Genomic DNA, 20,765 nt, shown 5'->3' with positions numbered 1-20,765 from the left:
TCAGAAGTCAGAGTTGTAACAAATGTGGGTGGAGCTTTTGACCAGGTTAACCAGGTCTCTTACACCTTGGTCCACCTGGTCAGGGAGACCGGTCACAGTGACCTCATCGCTTATAACATTTTTGGGGGGCAGAACGATGGTTATTCTACGGGTTAGTGATAGGTACCGTATATTTTGACCCTGTCTGCCAATTATTAGGCCGTGATGGGCCTTAGGGATGAACACTGTTTGTGACACTGGCGTACTGAGACGCCGCCTTTCCTTTTCATAGGCCATCAAGGACTCTATATGATCCGCGGCATCCTGCACCAGGCCTTTATCTGGCCCTACAACCCGTAGGGGCTGGTCCTTGGACCCCTTGTGAGGAACAAAGACCCTTACTTTGTACTTTTCCTGGATCTCTTTTATGGTAGAGCCACCTGGGCCTACCACAACCCCTAACATGTTGTTAGGAGCAGTGATGGTCACTGTCGTGGTCACAGCCTTTTGAACCAGGGCTTTTATGTGATCCGCGGCATCGTGGACGAGGCCTTTATCTAGCCCTACAACCCGTAGGGGCTGGTCCTTGGACCCCTTCTGAGGAACAAAGACCCGTACTTTGTACTTTTCCTGGATCTCTTTTATGGTAGAGCCACCTGGGCCTACCACAACCCCTAACATGTTGATAGGAGCAGTGATGGTCACTGTCGTGGTCACAGCCTTTTGAACCAGGGCTTTTATGTGATCCGCGGCGTCGTGGACGAGGCCTTTATCTAGCCCTTCAACCCGTAGGGGCTGGTCCTTGGACCCCTTCTGAGGCACAAAGACCCGTACTTTGTACTTTTCCTGGATCTCTTTTATGGTAGAGCCACCTGGGCCTACCACAACCCCTAACATGTTGTTAGGAGCTTTGATGGTCACTGTCGTGGTCACAGCCTTTTGAACCAGGGCTTTTATGTGATCCGCGGCATCTTGCACAAGGCCTTTATCTAGCCCTACAACCCGTAGGGGCTGGTCCTTGGACCCCTTCTGAGGGACAGAGACGCGAACATTATACTTTTCCTAAATCTCTTTTATGGTAGAGCCACCTGGGCCTACCACAACCCCTAACATGTTGTTAGGAGCTTTGATGGTGACCTCCGTCGTCTCCTGCACCCACTGGCCCCTCATACGAGCCAGTTGGGGTGTCACTGTTGGACCCTTGGCCTTCTTCTCGGTCATTTTAGTGACGGGCTGGTGCTGGCGTCGTTCACTTTTAATATTCTGCATTATTTACTTTTATGACCAAACCAGACCACTGGACTCATGTGGTGTAAACATTATGTCAAGTGTAAGATAATGTAGTAAGAGGTTACCACAGTGAACCTCTTGTAGTGAACCTTTGTTATAGTAATGAACATGTTATTATAGTGAACCTCTTGTAGTGAACCTTTGTTATAGTAATGAACATATTATTGTAGTGAACCTCTTGTAGTGAACCTTTGTTATAGTAATGAACATGTTATTATAGTGAACCTCTTGTAGTGAACCTTTGTTATAGTAATGAACATGTTATTATAGTGAACCTCTTGTAGTGAACCTTTGTTATAGTAATGAACATGTTATTATAGTGAACATGTTGTAGTGAACCTTTGCTATAGTAATGAACATGTTGTAGTGAACCTTTGTTATAGTAATGAACATGTTATTATAGTGAACCTCTTGTAGTGAACCTTTGTTAAGTAATGAACATGTTGTAGTGAACCTGTTGTAGTGAACCTTTGTTATAGTAATGAACATGTTGTAGTGAACCTTTGTTATAGTAATGAACATGTTATTATAGTGAACCTCTTGTAGTGAACCTTTGTTATAGTAATGAACATGTTATTATAGTGAACCTCTTGTAGTGAACCTTTGTTATAGTAATGAACCTTTGTTATAGTAATGAACATGTTATTATAGTGAACCTCTTGTAGTGAACCTTTGTTATAGTAATGAACCTTTGTTATTGTAATATAGTGAACCTATAGTGAACTTATGTTAGTGAACCTCTTGTAGTTATAGTAATGAACATGTTATTATAGTGAACCTCTTGTAGTGAACCTTTGTTATAGTAATGAACATGTTATTATAGTGAACCTCTTGTAGTGAACCTTTGTTATAGTAATGAACATGTTATTATAGTGAACCTCTTGTAGTGAACCTTTGTTATATAGTAATGAACATGTTATTATAGTGAACATGGAATAGTGAACCTCTTGTAGTGAACCTTTGTTATAGTAATGAACATGTTATTATAGTGAACCTCTTGTAGTGAACCTTTGTTATAGTAATGAACATGTTATTATAGTGAACCTCTTGTAGTGAACCTTTGTTATAGTAATGAACATGTTATTATAGTGAACATGTTGTAGTGAACCTTTGTTATAGTAATGAACATGTTATTATAGTGAACCTCTTGTAGTGAACCTTTGTTATAGTAATGAACATGTTATTATAGTGAACCTCTTGTAGTGAACCTTTGTTATAGTAATGATCATGTTATTATAGTGAACACGGAATAGTGAACCTCTTGTAGTGAACCTTTGTTATAGTAATGAACATGTTATAGTGAACATGTTGTAGTGAACATGTTGTAGTGAACCTTTGTTATAGTAATGAACATGTTATCCATAATATTAGAAACCTTCCATATGAAGAAAGACTGAAAAGCTTAGGCTTGCATTCATTAGAGAGGCGTAGAGTTAGGAGAGATATGATAGAGGTGTTCAAGTGGGTAAGTGGGATTAACAAGGGTAAAATGGAAGATGTTCTGAAGCTCAGTAATAACGAAATAACTAGAACAAATGGCTTTAAATTAGATAAATTCCGATTCAGAAAGGATATAGGCAAGCACTGGTTTGGTGATAGAGTTGTGGATATGTGGAATAGGCTACCGAGTGCTATAGTAGGATCGGGGACGCTAGGGAGCTTCAAGACGAAGTTGGATAGGCACATGGAAGTGCTGGGATGGGTGTGAAAGGGATCTACCCTGTATGGGCCAGTCGGCCTCCTGCAGTATCCCACTTCTTATGTTCTTATGTTCTAAACGGGACTGCCCAGTATGGGCCAATAGGCCAGCTGCAGTTTCCTCCATTCTTATGTTCTTATGTTCTTATTATCTTGGAGTGAGACAGTTCCTCTCTCTGTTGCTCCCTACCATCCTCCTCACGGCCACCAGTACAACATCTAGTATCAACTTTTGGAATCAAGTCTATATATAAACTTAGTATGTGTGTAAAATACATACTTGCAATCTCGTCAGATTCGGAACAAATTACCTACCTTCTGCTTGCCACCAATATAGGCAATAGTAGCATCGACGTAATGAACAGATAAGAAAAAAGTCATCCTCGATCTAAATACTAATCATAAGAGTAAATAAATTTAATCTGTGTCTAAATATCCGACAGATATGAATATCACGACGCTAAGCTGCTGTGTTAAGGATTTTTCTTTCGTAAGGTGGGAATTAAGAAGGGTCGGAGAGGGGGAGTTGCGAGTCACAACATGAAGAGGTAAAGGAACATAAAGGCAAGATTTCGGTCATTTGTGTTTTGGTCTGTAGAGGTTAAATAGGGAATCAGTTTTTAATATCACCTAAAGCTTTTATTCCTTGGTGATAGGAGAGGAGGCTTGGGAGAAGAGGCGTTTGCGAAAAGTGAAAACTAAGAAGTTAATATATTTATCTTTCATTGTCTTTCTTTGTTCTTCCATCTATTTCTTCGCGAATCATCTGGCGAACTATGCCACCTTCAAGCACACGTACTCGTAAAAAGTCCTATTGAGTTCTCCACTGAAACTTTCTCTGTCTGGTTAAAATAAAAACGAACGCTTTTTGCAAGTATAGTCCACTGTTGTTGTGAATGTATTTAACACATGGATTACACTTTTTGTCATGAAACTATAAAAGCTCGGTGAATTTCTATGTAAGAAATTCTCTCTATCTTACCATTTCAGTGCTGTCGCATGAACATTGCCTGGCCTTCTATAAGGTGATGACATGAGTTAGCTTACCTCAAGGGTCAGTGAAGTGATTGCACCAACGCATCTTCGAGGTCGTACTGTTTCGTCATCTGTATTGCGAATGAGATCACAACCGCTCTCACTTCCTTGTGTTCAGTATGTACGTGTGTGTGGGGGGTGGGGGGGCTAGATTGAAGAATGGATGTTGTGTGTTTGTGTTTTTAGGTGCGTGAGTGAATGTGCGTCTCTGTGAGTTGAACAGTGTGGCATTTTGTTTGTCTGCCGAGGATGGGCGATGAAATGTTTAAGAATGAATATGTTTCAGCCTGGGAAAACTTCTCATTGGGTGTGAACATTAATGAAAAACTGGCCAACGGATCGTGACGCAACTTTGTAAAAGGGCTGAGGAAAATTCTTCAAATTTTGAAAAGGAGAGTTAGACTAGGAGGGAGTGATATCCACAAAGATCCCAGTTCCAATTGCTAGCATTCCTATTCTCATGCATAACATGAAACGAATTGGAGTAGCCGGAATTTTTCATCCCAAGCAGCTAGATCGACGCCTCCAAAGTACATTAAGCAAATCCACTGGGACAAGTCATCATAAGATGATTGCCTCAGACATACTCAAGAGGGCATTGAATGACCTGGAGAGCTCTCGTCTGAGAGCAGTGAGTGCTCGTCATGCTGAGGACTTCCTACTAGCCACCCCCAAACTTCTGCATAGGCATTCGCCTCGATCCACAGACCATCCATGGTGGAATAGCCTTTCGTCTTGTGGCTCCTATCCACACTGTTTACAAGCATTTTCCTCCAACTTCTGGTCAAACGGAAGCTTCCTCCAATTTCCGGCTTATTTTCTGAGAGTGGGAGAACTTCCGTACCCTTTTATTTCCTGCAGTTAAACTGGACTTATGACCGGGGTCATAAGAAACTCTTTACTATCTCTGATTTTAAATAAAATAAATAATAATGTTTGTCTTCACCTTAGTATAATTGGTAACCAATAAGGACTGGTGAATATTAACGTTTAATTGTTATTTCCCGATGATTAATAAACTGTCATTTGATTTTCTACCGCATGGCGCATCGCTTCACCAGAATAGTAGCGGAAGCGTGTCTTCTGGATTAAGAAGCAAAATCTTCTTTTATAAAAAAAATAAGGGAATACCCTACATTTTATTGTAATTTTTAGCACTGGAATGTTCGATCGTTGCCACTAATTCGTAGAACTGGTGTTTGTCGATTTGCTTCCACTGTCTTTAGCTCTCATGATCTAGAACTGCTCCTGCGCTAGTTTGTTATACACGTTGGTCCTGTTGTTCTCTTCTTGGCAGCCAGCGCCGCCTCCATAAACGTCTTTCTTCTTTTGTTCTTCTTCCTGGACCAAAGCGAGAAAAAAAAACTACTGCAGCTTTCCCTCTTGCGTAGCCTGTCGTCCGTAAGACTTCTTCTACATTTGTTGTCATGGTTTGAGGTTGGAGATGGACATTACGTGAGGTGCGTCTCCGATTGTCCGTTTACGGAGACGGAGCAAATCTGACCAAAGGATGGAGGACGGAGGTTGGAGGAAAAATGCTCATGTGTGATAACCCTTTAAACGAGTGGTTAGACCAACACAGCCTTCGTAAGTGGACCTCCCGGGGGTAGACATAATGAAGTTAATACCAAGTCGAGTCAGACCACCATGGACTGCCCAGTGCACAGGGATCGGCAGATACACAGATCCGACAACAAGCTCCCAAATGGCGCCATGCTACTTCCCCGGAAGTATGGTAAAAAGGTGGTGTGAGATTACGTTTGCTTCCACTCTGGTGCTTACCCATCCCTTCCAGAGTGCAGTTGGAATGAGAAGGGAAAACCAATTGGAGTCAAAGTATCGAATCCTGAACCACGAATATGTTACTATGTCCTAAAAGGGTCAGAGACTCTGGGAGCTGAAGGCACCAGTGTCCAGAAATTTCTTATATGAGTTTGGTTCCAAATTTATTAAAACCACTATAGACCCAAGGACATCACGTTAATTGTTCCAGTATCCATAGAAAAAGCAATCCAGAGTGGAATTGTTTGCTGCATACTCTCACTGGAGGAATTCAAGGGATTCTTTAAATTGCGTTTGTAACTCTTGCCAAAACATGATAATTTATAAGTAAAAAATAATTTAAGTTAATTTAACAGGATAACTCAAGGATAAGCATTATAATTTTGTAACATAACCTATTTCACTGCCATTGAAGAAACGAGCTTTGTCTGAATATCAACTTTCTCATTTTGGGTCTTCGGCCTGATCTGCATGAAAACTGGACTGAAGACTCACTGCGTCTAAGGAAGTACCCAGTGGCATGTTTTTGTTGACAGTGAAGTCTTTTTAACTCATGTCCTGCTGTCCTCACGCGTCATGTGGTTATTTTTACCCCCATGGTTGAAGAAGGGTGAACTGTGGGTGTCTTATAACGACACTTCTTGAACATATAACAAATTGGTTTATAAAGCATACTAGACATTTGCTCTTAAAATATACTTATAATGTTTGCGAAAAGAGTGAAAGTAGCATTTTCTTAAAAGATCAAGCGCCCTAGATCGCAGGTTACAGAAGAAATGATCATCGAAGTACTAATAAAACTAGATTTATGTTTTAACCACTGTTAAAATAGTCTGGAGAGACAAAAACTGGACTTAGCGGCATCGTACACCAACAGCATCGTCTTCGCTTCTTATATTTTTACTTTCGAAATTGCCAAGCAGAAGAAGGGAAGAAGTTGTTCTGCCCTGTGAGCAAGAAATGGCTTGTCTTGCACTAGGAGAGGAAGCAGCAAAGAAATTCCGTCATCTATCTCTCTCTCAAATGACAGTTCATCGTTGCATTATTATCGATAAGTCTTGCAAATTAAGAGATCAAGCGATTCAAGCTATCGTGTTTGCATGTATGTGCACTCGCTACAAAAAATATCTGCACAATTTTTTGCTAGACAATATGACACAACGGACGAAGGATTTTGACAACCCTACCGAGACAGCAAGGGTTGCAGTGTTCATTTTGACATCCATCGGACCCCACCTTGCAAATACTTTCTGTAGTGAGTGTACAATAAATTGAGACGTACAGTGTGTCTAGGTCAGTCCAAGTGTACAGTAAACCAAAACCAGGTGAATAGTGTATTAAAATCAGTCCAGGTGTATAGTATACCAAGACACATCAAGGACCAGGAGGGAAGGAGGAAAGGAAGTCGGCGTGCCTGTGCTCGGCGGCAATGAATTATTGGAAACATAAGGTCAGTCGTGGCTGGTGGCGCCTTGGCCCAGATAATCTGTTGAGCCTGACGCATTGTGTTATTCTGTAAATGATTTATACAGACATTTTCCCAATAAATATCCAAGAATTGTTATTTCTCCAACTCATAATAATCAGTATGGTATAAAATAGAAATTTGGATATAACTGTAGTAGTAGTGTTGCCGTCCATCTAAGTCGCACTCATTATAAGGAATTTGAGATGGTTTAGTTATAATACACTTGGCACGGATTACTAGGCACATTGTTTACGTTGTTTGGAAATTACTCGGGTTACATAATTATACGATCCGTGGAGAAGAACCCTGGGGCAGCGCCATTTAGTCCAGATATTCCGTGTTTACATAACCTGTACGATGAACTTAAGAGGTGGGGAACCGTGATCTCTCCCTCATCGAGGTCTTTGCTGATGAAATGAGAATGGTCATTTTACACACACGCACAAAAAAAAAAACGATTCTCTGATATGGGATTAATTAAATGACCTTCCTCATATTTTCTTTTCTTTATTGAACTTAAATAGAATCAGAATTTGGTTTTTAATAATCGTCGAATTGATTTCACAGTATATCGTTCAGCTATTAACGTAGTGTGCCTATAACATACCAAACCATGAGTAGTATTATTGCACCCTATATATACTGTAAGTGGTATCAAAGAATAACCCTAGCTGAACAATCACACGCCATTCAGTGGAAAATGTATATACAGCGCCCTTTACAGTTCTTTTAAAATTACCTCATCTGTTGTGAGTTGTAAGTGTGTTACTGAAGATGTTAACGCATTTTATTAGTTTTTTTTAAGGCTAATAGTAAGTTACTGTGCCATTTTTTTTTCTAACTGCAAAATTATGGTCATGTTATTCGTCAGATTTTTTAGTAAATTATGATTTTTTTTTTAGGTTTTGTTCTCGATTTTCAGCAAATTTTTAGTCGCGACCCTTCACACACACACAAAACAAAGAAACAACTACTGCATCATATCAGTTCATTTATGAATTTTTTTGTGACATCTGCTGATCATTTGGGGAACCTGCGAAGTAGATACAGTTTCGTAATGTCCGCTGAGTCTCACAGATAATTAATTATTTTTTTACTTCTCAAAGTTTTTTCTAAGACTTACTAATGAATACATATATGATATACCCTTTAATTCGGTATCTGTAAGAACGGGGGCGTCAGTAACCGAGTTTATTATTGTGAAGCTGTGCCAGGAGTGTCTCAAGCAAGTCATGGGAGAAAGAAGTATATTCCCTGCAGTACGGAGAGGCGCTCTTGGTTGCTAACTGTAACTAGTTGTTTTATGAGGCTCCGTGTTGAGCGTTGGCGTTAAGAGGTAATATAACTGACAGATGCAGAGGACGCCCCGGGTGACTAACTCGAGGAGAGAGAGAGAGAGAGAGAGAGAGAGATGACGGTGTTTATTTACGTTTACCTGTAATCACCCACGCCAAGGCAAGGAGTTCCTGTGACTGGTTCAAGCTGTATGTATGTTCCTTTGCGCCATTTGCTTCTGTCTACCCAGTAGTGATTAGGTACCTGGATGTAAATCGACCAGCGGAGCGTATTTTGTGAGTAATGGTTAGCTTGTGTAATTCCCGTTCACCTCACACCTGATCAGTAGCCTCCTGGTAGATGTATGGCGAAATTTTACTCTCTTTTTAAATGTAACGCGTCTAATGGTCATCTCTCTTAAAGACACCCCGAGGGCTCTGTCACTACCTGGCAAATCTTCGGAAGCATCAAGAGCACATACCAACAGAGTTACAGAGACCGGATAGACTAACAGATAACTTGGACAGACGGAGACAGTTAGCTGCATTGTAGTGTAGATTCCGCCACCCAGGTGGTTTAGGCCCGACCATCGTCAAACACGAGGGTCAACCAATATATATATATATATATATATATATATATATATATATATATATATATATATATATACAATACCTCACTACTCAGGAATCGAACATGGGACCTCTGCGTGTGAACAGGGATCGCTACCACGGCACAACAAAAACAACAAAAGCAATCCTAGGCTTTGTTATATTTCACACAAAGCCTGTTCATTCGTCTTGTTCTGAAGCCACGCGGATTCCCCGTAGATGGCACGACAGCGATATACAGACATGACGCCGTTGCCTGTATACGATACTGCCAGCACTAGGCGGAATCAACTGCCTGTCTCTCCTACAATAAAGTCACCAGTAGTAACATAATTAATAACACAGAAATTAGTAAGTAACGAACTCACTAAAACTTAAACGTAAGCAATCATAACCAGTACAGATCCCCGTCTGTAATGGGGAATTAAGGTAAATTATACGTAGGCGATACACGTCTGGCGATACAATCATTTTAGATAATTGATCCACGAATGGCTGGGAAGTATAAAAACGCTTCAGACGATTATACAAAGACTGATCCACCAAATCAAAACGTTTATCGACTTTGTTGTATTGTGCTGTAAATGTTGCTAATAACACTTCCTATAATGACTTTGCAGTAATATATGCAATTAAGTCCCTTCTGTCACGTCCCTCCTTCCACTAGCATTTCTCTTCATTTCTCTTTCATACCGTCTTTCCAAATCATCCTATCCCCCCCCCCCGTAAGTCACCCATCCCCCTTCCTCACCCCTCCTTTATCTCAACCCCTGTACAGTTTTCCACTGTCTCACTTCCTTCTTCCTCAAACGCCCTCCATCCCATCCTCTTTACTCTCAACCTTGTCCATTCGACATTTTCTCCTCTCTCCTCTCCCATCCTTCACTTTCTCTTTCCCATTTCTGGGAAGCGGTACAGCACAGTCCAGAAATGCTGTAAACAGGCAACGAGCCATCACCCGGCTGTTACCTCCCCCTCACTAAGCTCATTTCGCCTCAAGTGCCATTTAGTGTCTCCTTCATCAACGCCAGAGAAGGATGTCTTACTGGCCTTCTGCGTCTGGCCCTCTCAATGCTCTAGCCCTTCTGGCTGTAGTTTATGTACTTTTCCCGTGACTTAATACCTGTAACTATTATCTGTTGTTCCTGTAACATGTAAGCCTGACACTGTAGACCTGTAGTTTACACACCCTTCATCCTCTAGTTGTAAAGCCTCAATCTGCAACTATTTACGAGCACTTTATGTACCATTACACCTCACCCTGTAATATGGATTTATGTAATTTTTTTTAAAGGGCATTAGCCCACCCGGGCACAAGTCATTTTATAATGACCCACATCATGTACATATTGTTCTGTAATTACAATAGTACACACACACACACACACACACAGTCGTGTGAACAGTAGAATCCATATCCCCTGGCTGTGTTACAGTGTCCCCTTCCGATATCACAGTCATTCTGTCAGCATCTCTTCCCCTTCCTCTCACTACCAGAATCTCCTCGCCTTTCCCTCACTGTCAGCATCTCCTTCCCCTCCACTCACTGTCAGCATCCACTTACTGTCAACATCTCCCCTTCCTGTCAGATTCTCCTCCTCTCACTTTCAGCATCTCCTCCCCTCACTCAGTCCTTCCCTCACTGTCAGCATTCCCTCCCCTTCCCCTCACTGTCAGCATCTCATCTCCCTCCCATCACTGTTAGCATCTCTTCTCGTTCCCATCATTGTCAGCACCTTCTCCTCCTTCTCTTACTGTCAGCATCTCCTCCCCTCTCATTGTCAACATCTCCTTCCCTCACTGTCAACATCTCACCCCCCCCCAACCCCCACTACACACCGCTGTAAACCAAACTTTAATTTCCTGCCGTCCAAAAATAACACCTTATTTAGACGGAAATAGTTGAGTCAGTGATATATGACCTTAGTTGACTCCCACGCCCACAACTCTCTACGCTGACAACTCTATACGCCCACAACTCTCAGTGCCTATGATTCCCTACGCCCACGACCATGACTCTCGACTCCCCAGCGCACGATTCTCTCCGCCCACGACTCCATCTCCACGCCATTGATTCTTCTCTGTCTTAAGTTTTCACGCCCACAATTCTCCATGTCACATCATATTCATTTCTCATTTACGTCATCTCACACCTACGTCACCTCACACCTACGTCACCTCACACATACGTCACCTCACACCTACGTCACCTCACATCTACGTCACCTCACACTTACATCACCTCACACATACGTCACCTCACACTTACCAGTATTTATCACACTTGTTGGTGTGTCAAGACATGTAAAAGAATATTGCATTTCTGTAGCTATTAGACTTTTACTATACAGTGATTAACTTGAGTGAAACCATTCCCAGATTACAGGTTTCACTCTACGTAATAAAACTGACATGAAATAATTACTTATAGCTCGGAAAAATTACTTGTCTACGACTTTGTATGTTAAATCTTCTCTTTGGGAAGGTAGTGTAGCAATAACGTTGTTCTAACTTTCTGGCAATTTTCTTGACTGTGTGAACTGCCTCTTGGAATTGCTGTTATTTTAATATATATCTCGTGTGTGTGTGTGTGTGTGTGTGTGTGTGTGTGTGTGTGTGTGTGTGTGTGTGTGTTATAATAAGTAATAATTAATAAAATAATTAACGGTTTATTGAAAGAGCATGGCAACCGGAAGGCTGAAAATATACAGTTACATAATTTGGGAATGGTCACTTGATTGACAAATAATATACAAGTAACATATGTGATACAACTATGATATAACTAGGTGGGGAGAAGGTCATACTACGGGGCATTTTAACATAGTGACAGTGCAAAAAGGTTAGATTGACTGGGAGTGAATACACTAGTTGATTACGAGTTGTTGATAATTTTTACAATGGTTGGGACTGGGCTGTTCTTATTGCGATCAGTGCGTGCTCGTATAGGCTGGATGCGGTTGTGCTGTCGAACAGCAATTCGCGAACTGGGGATCTCGGGTGGAAGTAGGAGCCGGTGTCTACGATGGTGCAGAAGTTTCTCACCAAATTTGCAGATGAGGTCGTGGTGATGGTCAGAGAGAGCAGAGAGGGACAGTGTGTTGAGTGCTTCTTGATATGTGGAGTAGGAAAAGGAGAGAATAATCTTGCATGCCCTCTTTTGCACCTTTTCTAGGTGTTTATGTTGTGTGGCATTTGGAGAGAAATACCAGGCAGGGGAGGCATAGGTAAGCTTAAGAAGTATGAATGTTGAGTAAACACCGAGGGACTTGAGTCGACGGAGGAGATGGGGACGAAAACTTGAGGATTTGACAACTTTACTGACGTTTGTTTTCCAATTTAGTTTGCCATCTATAGCGACGCCGAGGAGCTTAGTGGAGTCCACAACCTGGAGTGTGTTGGGGCCCAAAGTAATGGAGGGAGGTGGGACAGCATCGGAGGAGAGGTTGATGCGCATAACCATGGTCTTGGTATGGTTGATGGTGACGTGGTTGTTGGTGGCCCAATTTTGGAGACTGTTCAATAAATCCTGGCGGTCGGTGTAGTCGGGAGCCGAGTTGTTGACACTGATCCCAATGGTAGAGTCGTAGACATATTTTCAGTGGGCAGAGGTTTTTCTTAGGGCATCATTGATAAGCTTAAGGAAGCAATGCTGTCCCATCTTGGTGCCTCGGGGGACGCCACAGGTGAGGGACTGAAAAATAGAGACAGCCCCTCGGAAGCGTACGGCTTGGTGTCGGTCACTAAGGAAGTCTGTAAGTTTAAACCATGGTATAAGACTTCGAAACCCGAGGTCGACAGCTTTGTTGATGATTAAATTGTGGTCGACTAGGTCAAATGCTTTGGTGAAGTCAATGAAGGCGACAGCAACAGACGTCTTTCGTTTTTCGAGATGGCGGTATATGTAGTCGAGAAAGCTGACAAGACAGTGAGTGATGGAGGAAGTTTTCATATTACCAAGTTGCTGAGGATCTATGGCGTCTGCAATATCAGCATTAGCCCATTCAAACACGAAACTTTCACAGATTAAGGGTAATGGCAATGGGTCGTAGCTCATTTAAAGATTGTGGGCTGGTTGACCTGGGCACTGGTGAGAACATAATTATGAGGTCTTCCAGTCATAAGCTGGGCATCTTGCTTGGCTGAGGGAAGCATTGATGATGGAGGAGAGGAGTTTAGCTAGTTCCGGGGAGTACTTCTTGTAGAGTTTCATTAGTAGGTCAATGGGGGTGGTGGAGCGCTTTAACTTCAGTTTGTCCAGACGTTTTGCTACTTCAAATTCTTTTTCAGATGGAAAGGGGGCTGGTCGGTAAACAGGGAGACTGGTTGTCAAGCCGGGGGAGTGTGTGTACAGAGTGCCTCTTGACAGGTGGTTTACAGTATCACCATGGGACTCGTTCAGGGATCCATTGTCTCGTTTTACAGTAGAGAATAGTTTGGCGGATATTCTCATTTGTCACGTGGTGTTTACAGGGACTTTTCACAAGATGTTGCTTTGGGACCTGACATGTAGGGTGATAGTGACCTTCTTGTTCCCACCTAGTGTTTCACACATAGGTCAATGTTTGACAGTATAGTTATCAAAGTTGTATACAAGTGAATAATATGGGGCAGAAGAACTGTTCTCAAACGGTAAAAGGTATGGGACTTTCTCGAGATCTACATTACTATTTTCGAAAGACTGGAGCACTGAAAATATTCTTCTAAAGGGTAATAATTAATCGATATTCATTCAATTTAATCAAGGACAGCTTGTTTACAGTAGAGTCCTTATACCAGCCGCATCTGGTGCTCTTAGAGCCAAGAGGTCACCCATCAAAGTACTAACTACACCTACCGTTGCTTAACTACGCTGATCGGACAAGAGGCGGTGTTTCCAACGTGGTACTATAGAAGCCTTTGTCACACTTGATTTCAAAACAATTACATATTCCAGTTGACACCAGGGTGCTGCTCTTGAGGTTTGTTGTACTTTGGTTTTATCGAATCAGTGACTTCAGCAATGTCAGTTGAGTAAGATATCAACATCTTGAAGACATCTCTCAACAAAAGCAGCTGCTGTACTGTACAACACACCTTGCCAAACCCTCGTAAGATATCCCAGGTTTCCTTCCTCAACTATGGGGACGGGACGCGATGGATGCTATCTGTACAACTCTCTTTCAAGCTCAAGTGATACGTTATAAACTCATATATTGCAAGTGTAAAATGACATGTAGAGGACTTTGTAAATGCTTCAAGGTCAGCATTCAGCGTACAGCTCTGCGACTGTATATGGGACTGTTACCATGCATAACATTCGCCTTTAAGTACTGTAAATCATAGTAGATATGTGTTTCAGTTTTAGATCGTCCTAACTCATCCATGCTGATGTATAATAGAGTTTTTTCATGAATTAGGAAAGACAATTTTCAGTTATGCCCTTGTAAACTAAAATAACTTGAAATATATAAACAGCATATGTGGGGACTATCACTTGAATATATTTAATTATTAAACTCATCATAAGAATTTTTTTGTCACATATACTGAATTGTTCGTGTGATGGAAACTTGGTAGTCAGCTCGTTCAAGGATCGAGTTATTCATTATAATTATTCTTTCTCATCTTACATGTGTTATGTTAGGTTTGTATTATATGTTGTTGTGATATGTATTGTTGTAGGTTATATAGTATATTGTTGTATTGTAATTTATGTATTATTTGTGTCAATGTTTACATTCTTGTAGTGAGTAATAAACAACGTGGCAACTATGTGAGGTTAGTTGGTAGGTCTACCAGTGGCTGTCACTGACTCACTCCCCGGGGCCCTGGCTTCTTGACGTGCTGTTGTTCTGACCGGCGCGGTTCCATGATAAAACCCCAACGGGGTTGTCATTTGTCAACACTAACCTAACCTAACCTAACCTAAGCTTAAAAGTGTTTTATTTTATATTTTATATATGAGACTGGGGTTTTGTCCGTTGGGGTTTTATCCGGTCACCGACCGGCGCTGTGTACGGGTGTCCGGTGTCTCTGACAGCTAAGTTTACTTTGTTTATATGAATTAGGAATATAATTATAGTGTGTATTGTGATACGTAACACTTACTCCATGTGCTAGTTCTCAGTTATAGTTGATGCACTTTCGTTTTCACCTTTCTGTCTATAAAGTGTGAATATGTTTTAATATTTAATATATCATAGCAGTTTATAGAGTATTATGAATATTCTCGTTCCCCGTTTATCTTCCCTCGTGTTTTCATGTTGTGGAACATTATAATAACCCCGAGACAAGTATGTCCCACAACATTCGTTACTTACTTGTGAATTCACAGACAAGTCGTAATAATTTTTTTAGTTCCAATCTCAGTCACCAGGGCCTTTGTTTATTTAGTCCCCTAAACTATAATATTCACTATGTGATTCAATACACGTGTGTGCTAAGTTTCACAGTCTTATTCCATAGTGAAAGATTTTGGCCACTTGGTAAAACTACGTTACTATGATGGGCGTCTACCCCAAAGCTTACTACGACCTTCTTGTAGTTAGCTTTAAGCCTACAGTATATGCTCACTGCCGGAAGGAACACATCACCACTCTGTACTGACACAGTAAACAGTCTTTACATAGGTTTATTTGGTTCAGTTCTATGTTAGTATGAATATATGTGTGTGTGTGTGTGTGTGTGTGTGTGTATGTGTGTGTGTGTGTATGTATGCGTGTGTATGTGTGTGTCTGTGTATGTATGTGTGTGTCTTGGGGTGTAAGGGCATGTGAGAATGAACAACTTACATACATAAGTGTTCACTAATCGTGTATATCATCTAGGTATGAGTACTGTACATGGGTCACCCTTTGTAGGTCTCAAGTTATGTAGCATTATCACCTCTAAATAATCCTAACACCGCTGTAGTATTGTTAGTAATATTAGATCATCATTGTCATAGACCTTCTGCATAAATTTCTAGCACCAGTGTACCATAATATCCTTGGCACTACTTAACTCTCCCACGTCACAAAGCACTCGTATTTCCCCTTTGTAAGTAAATGATTCCAGGACACGCAGGTTCTGCCACTGTCTTGGTTATGGTGCATGGGTATAGCAGTTAGTTACAATGGTTGGTTAAAGTATTTTGGTACAGTGGTTGGTTACATTAGTTAGATACAGTAGTTGCCTATAACGTTGGCCTACATTGGTCTGCTACAGTGGGTGACTATAGTGGCTAGTACGATAGTGGATACAGTCGCTGTCTACTATAGCTACCTGTAAATGATTTGCTACAGTGCTTGGCTATACTATTTGGACACAATGGTTAATTACAGTGGTGGGTACAGTGGAGAGCCACGGTGGTTGGCTACACTACTTGGTTACAGTGTTTGGCAACAGTGGTTACCTACGATCTTTGGCTACATTAGGTGGCTCCAGTGGTTGTTTACATTGACATCTATACAGCAGTTACCTATAATACTTGGTTACAGTGGTTGGCTACTATGGGAGGCTACAGTGGGTGTTTACAGTGTGCTTCAGTGTGTGTGTGGTGATGATAACTTACGGTGTATACAGATTATGGTGCTACAATATCCGCATAAAGTTATTTGTTTACTTCTGGTTCTTATCCTGGTTATATTGTCTGTTTATACTTGTCTTCTACACTGAGTGGTTACATTGGGTACACGTTTGGCTACTGTGGTTAGCTGTGGGACACTGGATATTGGTAGCCACAATGGCCCGGTATATCACGTAGGCTCAAAACTACGCACGATGGTCAGTGTGTAGTTATTCGTGTAGTTGTTGGCAATGATATCTACAAGTCACTGTAGAGTACAGATTCAGTATTGAACAACAGCATATAGTTGCAATTATTTGTATTTAATAATATACCTGATTAAAACAGTTCTCTACTGGGCTATTATTATAACCTTCAGGAGAGTGTCTCCTCGCCACAGTATTGACCTCCACCGAATTTCCCCTAAACGGTGGTTGCGTCTCTCCTCAGCATAACCCGAACACTGATGCACTCACTTGGCTGGCTACAGGTCACACACCAGTGTGGCAGCCCATCATGGCTAATGGGAAGTCTAATGTCACGCCACTGTGGTCGAGGGCCATTACCAAATGGGCAGGCAGCTTCGTGGAATCTTGTCTGAGGGAGTGTGGGATAGTGTAGCCAGTTGGATCTGTGTGCTCATAGGGTGGGACCACCAACTGATACCGCTTCCATCACCAAGAATTGTAATTGATGTCTGAAGTACGTAGAGGGAAGAGTGGGGGTAAGAGTGAGTGGAGGAGGAGGAATTGAAAGACGAGGAGGGATGTGTAGGAGTGGAATGTGTGAGCGGGGGGTATGAAGGAGAATGATGTGTATTGGAGAAGGATGTGTGGGAGAGGGGTTACATAGGAGGGAAGGGGATGTTTGGGAGGTTGAGGGGTCCTTAGGGAGAGGCATGTATGGGAGAGTGGTTCGTGAATTGTCGGTGCACGAGTAAGTTAGGGAGGGCAGAGGGTGCATGAGAAGGCGCGGGTGATGGGGAAGTTAGGGGATGGGGGAGGTGCGTGTGTGGGTAAGGTTATAGGGGATGGGATGTATATGGGAGAAGGAAAAGGAAAGAAAGTTATTAGAGTGAAAGCTTGGAGTGGATGGAGGGATATTGGGAAGGTGGAGGTTTAGAGAGAATTTAACTAGTGGAGATGTTGTGATGTGGAGGTAAAAGAGTTTAACTTTAAAAGAAAACAACTTAGTTCACTCATACATTAGTTCGAATCATCGGTACTTCAGCGATAGTAGCCTCGTTTGTTCTCTCACTTGTCCAAAAATTTACCCCTGATGCATTTAAACTATATATCAACATAAAATACCACACAGACCCTTTAAGTGTTATATAAATATTTGAGTAAATATAATATAGTTAACCAAATAATATCCTCCAAGTTAATTTGCATATGGTTAATGTTGGTTTGGTTATATAGACGTCTGTCACATCAAGTTGAAGTATACTGGTAAGAAAAGTAGAATGTTAAGTTCAATTACATGAGTCTAACGGACAATGGAGGCGTAATTATGTTTGTTGACAGTGAGAGGACGATGTAGTACACAAGATTTATATTTTTTAGTCAGGAAAATTATGGTTACTCAGATCTAAACCATAGACGGTGTTACAATTTAGAAGACTATAATTCGTCATCAGTAGAACAGGAAAATATGTTAAATTGCAGTTAATTGTTTTAGGTTCCGTAAGAGGAATGGACAAACAATTATTAATTTTTTGATATAACATCCGCGTGAAGGTGTGTGTGTGTGTGGAGGTACAGTGCGTGTGTGTATTGAGGTATGGGTGTGTGCATGTGCATGGAGATAAAAAAAAAATATACGAGCAAGTCAATTTCGGAAGACATTTGTCTAGGACAAGCATATGTATCAAATAATCTTCACAACTTATTCTTTTGAATTCCTTAATTATTACTGTAAATGATTATAAGCCCTAACGCAATGAGGTGTTGTGTGTTGTATTTTTACCTGGTAAAATACGTCTTATGTGATGAAAAATCTGTTTGATTCCTTCTTGTGATCACTAGATTCCGTTGATATTCATGTTTTCGTCGGTACTAAAAATCATCAGTATTCAACAACTAACAATAATTAAATCACTTGTCAAGAGGAATAAAATGTGCCACTGTTCCTATATCGGATCCTCAGTCCTGGTTGCAGGTGAAACAATCATGGGAGGAATGTTGTTGCAAGCTACAGTACAAGAATTCTTGCTAGACTAGACTGGTCGGATTGTTTCTGAGAAGGTTCATGCCTATCTCCCTCCTGTTCCACGCTTCTCTCTCCTCCTACACCTCCTTCCTCAACAATTCTCTCACTAACGCTTTCCCTCTCTCCTTTCCTCTTTCATCCCGATCTCCCTTACTCTTTAGCAAACATTTCTCCTTCCCTCGCAATCAAACAAATATTCCTTTCGTCCACACCCTCAAACATTCCTCCCTCCATCCCTCCTTCCCTCCCACCCAAGACCTCCCTCCCACATACACACACCCACACACCTAAGCCAGGACAGGTGTCTCTCTGTACTAGTTTCTTTGCCTTTTTATCATGTCAGGTTATCTTGGTTCACTCGCCTATTTATATCTCATGTGGGCGGAGAGGTCATGACTGTGAGTATGGACTGACGGTCAAACTGGAATGCGTATTTAAAGGTAAATGAGACAAAGAGAAAGGATCAGGTCTGGGTGACAGGCATAGGAATCAGGTATAGGTCTTGATTGTAGGTGACAAGTTAGGTGTTGACGGCAGGTGAAGGTATTTAGTGCAGTTGAAAGTTATTAGTGACAGATATAAAAGTCAGGTGTATATGGTAATTAAAGTTGTCAGGTGTAGGGATACGGTGTAGATGGCAGGTGCAGGTTATTAGTATAGGTTATAGTTGTAGGTGATTGTGGGTGACTGATGGAAGTAGCAAGTGTATTGTAGGTGGCAGGTGTAGGTGGCAGGTGAAGGTGGCAAGGACAGGGTAAAACTGTACAAAGCAGGTGAGAGAGGGCGAGGTTGGTGTGTGTGGTGGGTGGAGGGGGGGGGGTGAGTTATTGGACGTATGTGGGCTAGAGAGTCAGCTGGGTGTCACGATACTGCTCACCTAATTTTGTCTTTATGCCACGAAAAAGTAAACAAAACATCGACACCAACCTGCCTCTCGGTATATTAGAAGGCGAGACCGAGACCAGTCGCAAATTTAACATTTATATGGTTATGTACAGACCAGGTGTGTAGGGTAATTTTATTATAAAGAACTTGGGTTTCAGTTCATACTAATATAGTTTTTCGGATCACCCAAAGATTAGAAACCCTATCTTGTTCACCTGATGGTTAAACACGCTAATACCACCTGGGCGGTAAGGTTAAATTAGGTTATATATATGTATATATATACATATATATATATATATATATATATATATATATATATATATATATATATATATATATATATATATATATATATATATATATATATATATATATGTGTGTGTGTGTGTGTGTGTGCGTGTGTGTGTGTGTGTGTAAAGAACGACTGGTTTATGAATACGCCATGTGAAACGCAAAAAACTTGCAGATCAACACAAGATGAGCGAATTTTTCAATTCCACTAAAACATTTTATGAGCCAATCACTCATGGAACAGCCCCCCTCCGCTCATCCGACGGTAACTCCCTAATTAAAGACGAAGAAGACATCCTTCAGCGCTGGAAAGAGCACCACGATTCGCTGCTCAATTGAAACACCGATGTGGATTTTCTGAATACCCAGCAAGCCCTCAGCTTCCAGTGCTGACCCACCTCAGCTATCCTCCATCCCTGGATGAGGTAGTTGCTGCCATCAAACAGATGGAAAATATCAAAGCCTCAGTGCCTGATGGAATCCCAGCCGAGGTGTATAAAGCAGGACCTCTGATCTCCAGAGGTCTCCACTCTCTCCTGGAGAATATATGCGAAAAGTAGGAAATCCTTCAAGCTCTTAAAGACGCCTCTATCGTCAATATTTATAAGAACAAGGGAGATCGGTAACACTACTGCAACTACCGCGGGATCTCGCTGCTGTCCGTAGCTGGCAAGATTATCGCCCGAGTCCTCCTAAACAAACTTCTTCC

At 41.5% G+C, this 20,765-nt stretch overlaps 1 protein-coding gene across 1 annotated transcript in view; it reads right to left on the bottom strand.

Annotated features, from left to right (window-relative positions):
• The window catches only part of LOC121853828 (far upstream element-binding protein 2-like), a 62,081-nt gene continuing 41,316 nt past the window's right edge, over window positions 1-20,765 (bottom strand). Inside the window, exon 4 of the mRNA XM_042348204.1 lies at window positions 1-1,008. Coding sequence (XP_042204138.1) covers window positions 1-1,008 — 1,008 coding nt within the window. The remainder of the gene's footprint in view (window positions 1,009-20,765) is intronic.

This window comes from Homarus americanus, unplaced genomic scaffold, assembly GCF_018991925.1.
Source record: "Homarus americanus isolate GMGI-L3 unplaced genomic scaffold, GMGI_Hamer_2.0 scaffold18703, whole genome shotgun sequence".
Lineage (NCBI taxonomy): Eukaryota > Metazoa > Arthropoda > Malacostraca > Decapoda > Nephropidae > Homarus > Homarus americanus.
The sequence above is the reverse complement of the archived record's forward strand: the minus strand, read 5'-3'. Positions and strand labels throughout refer to the sequence as shown.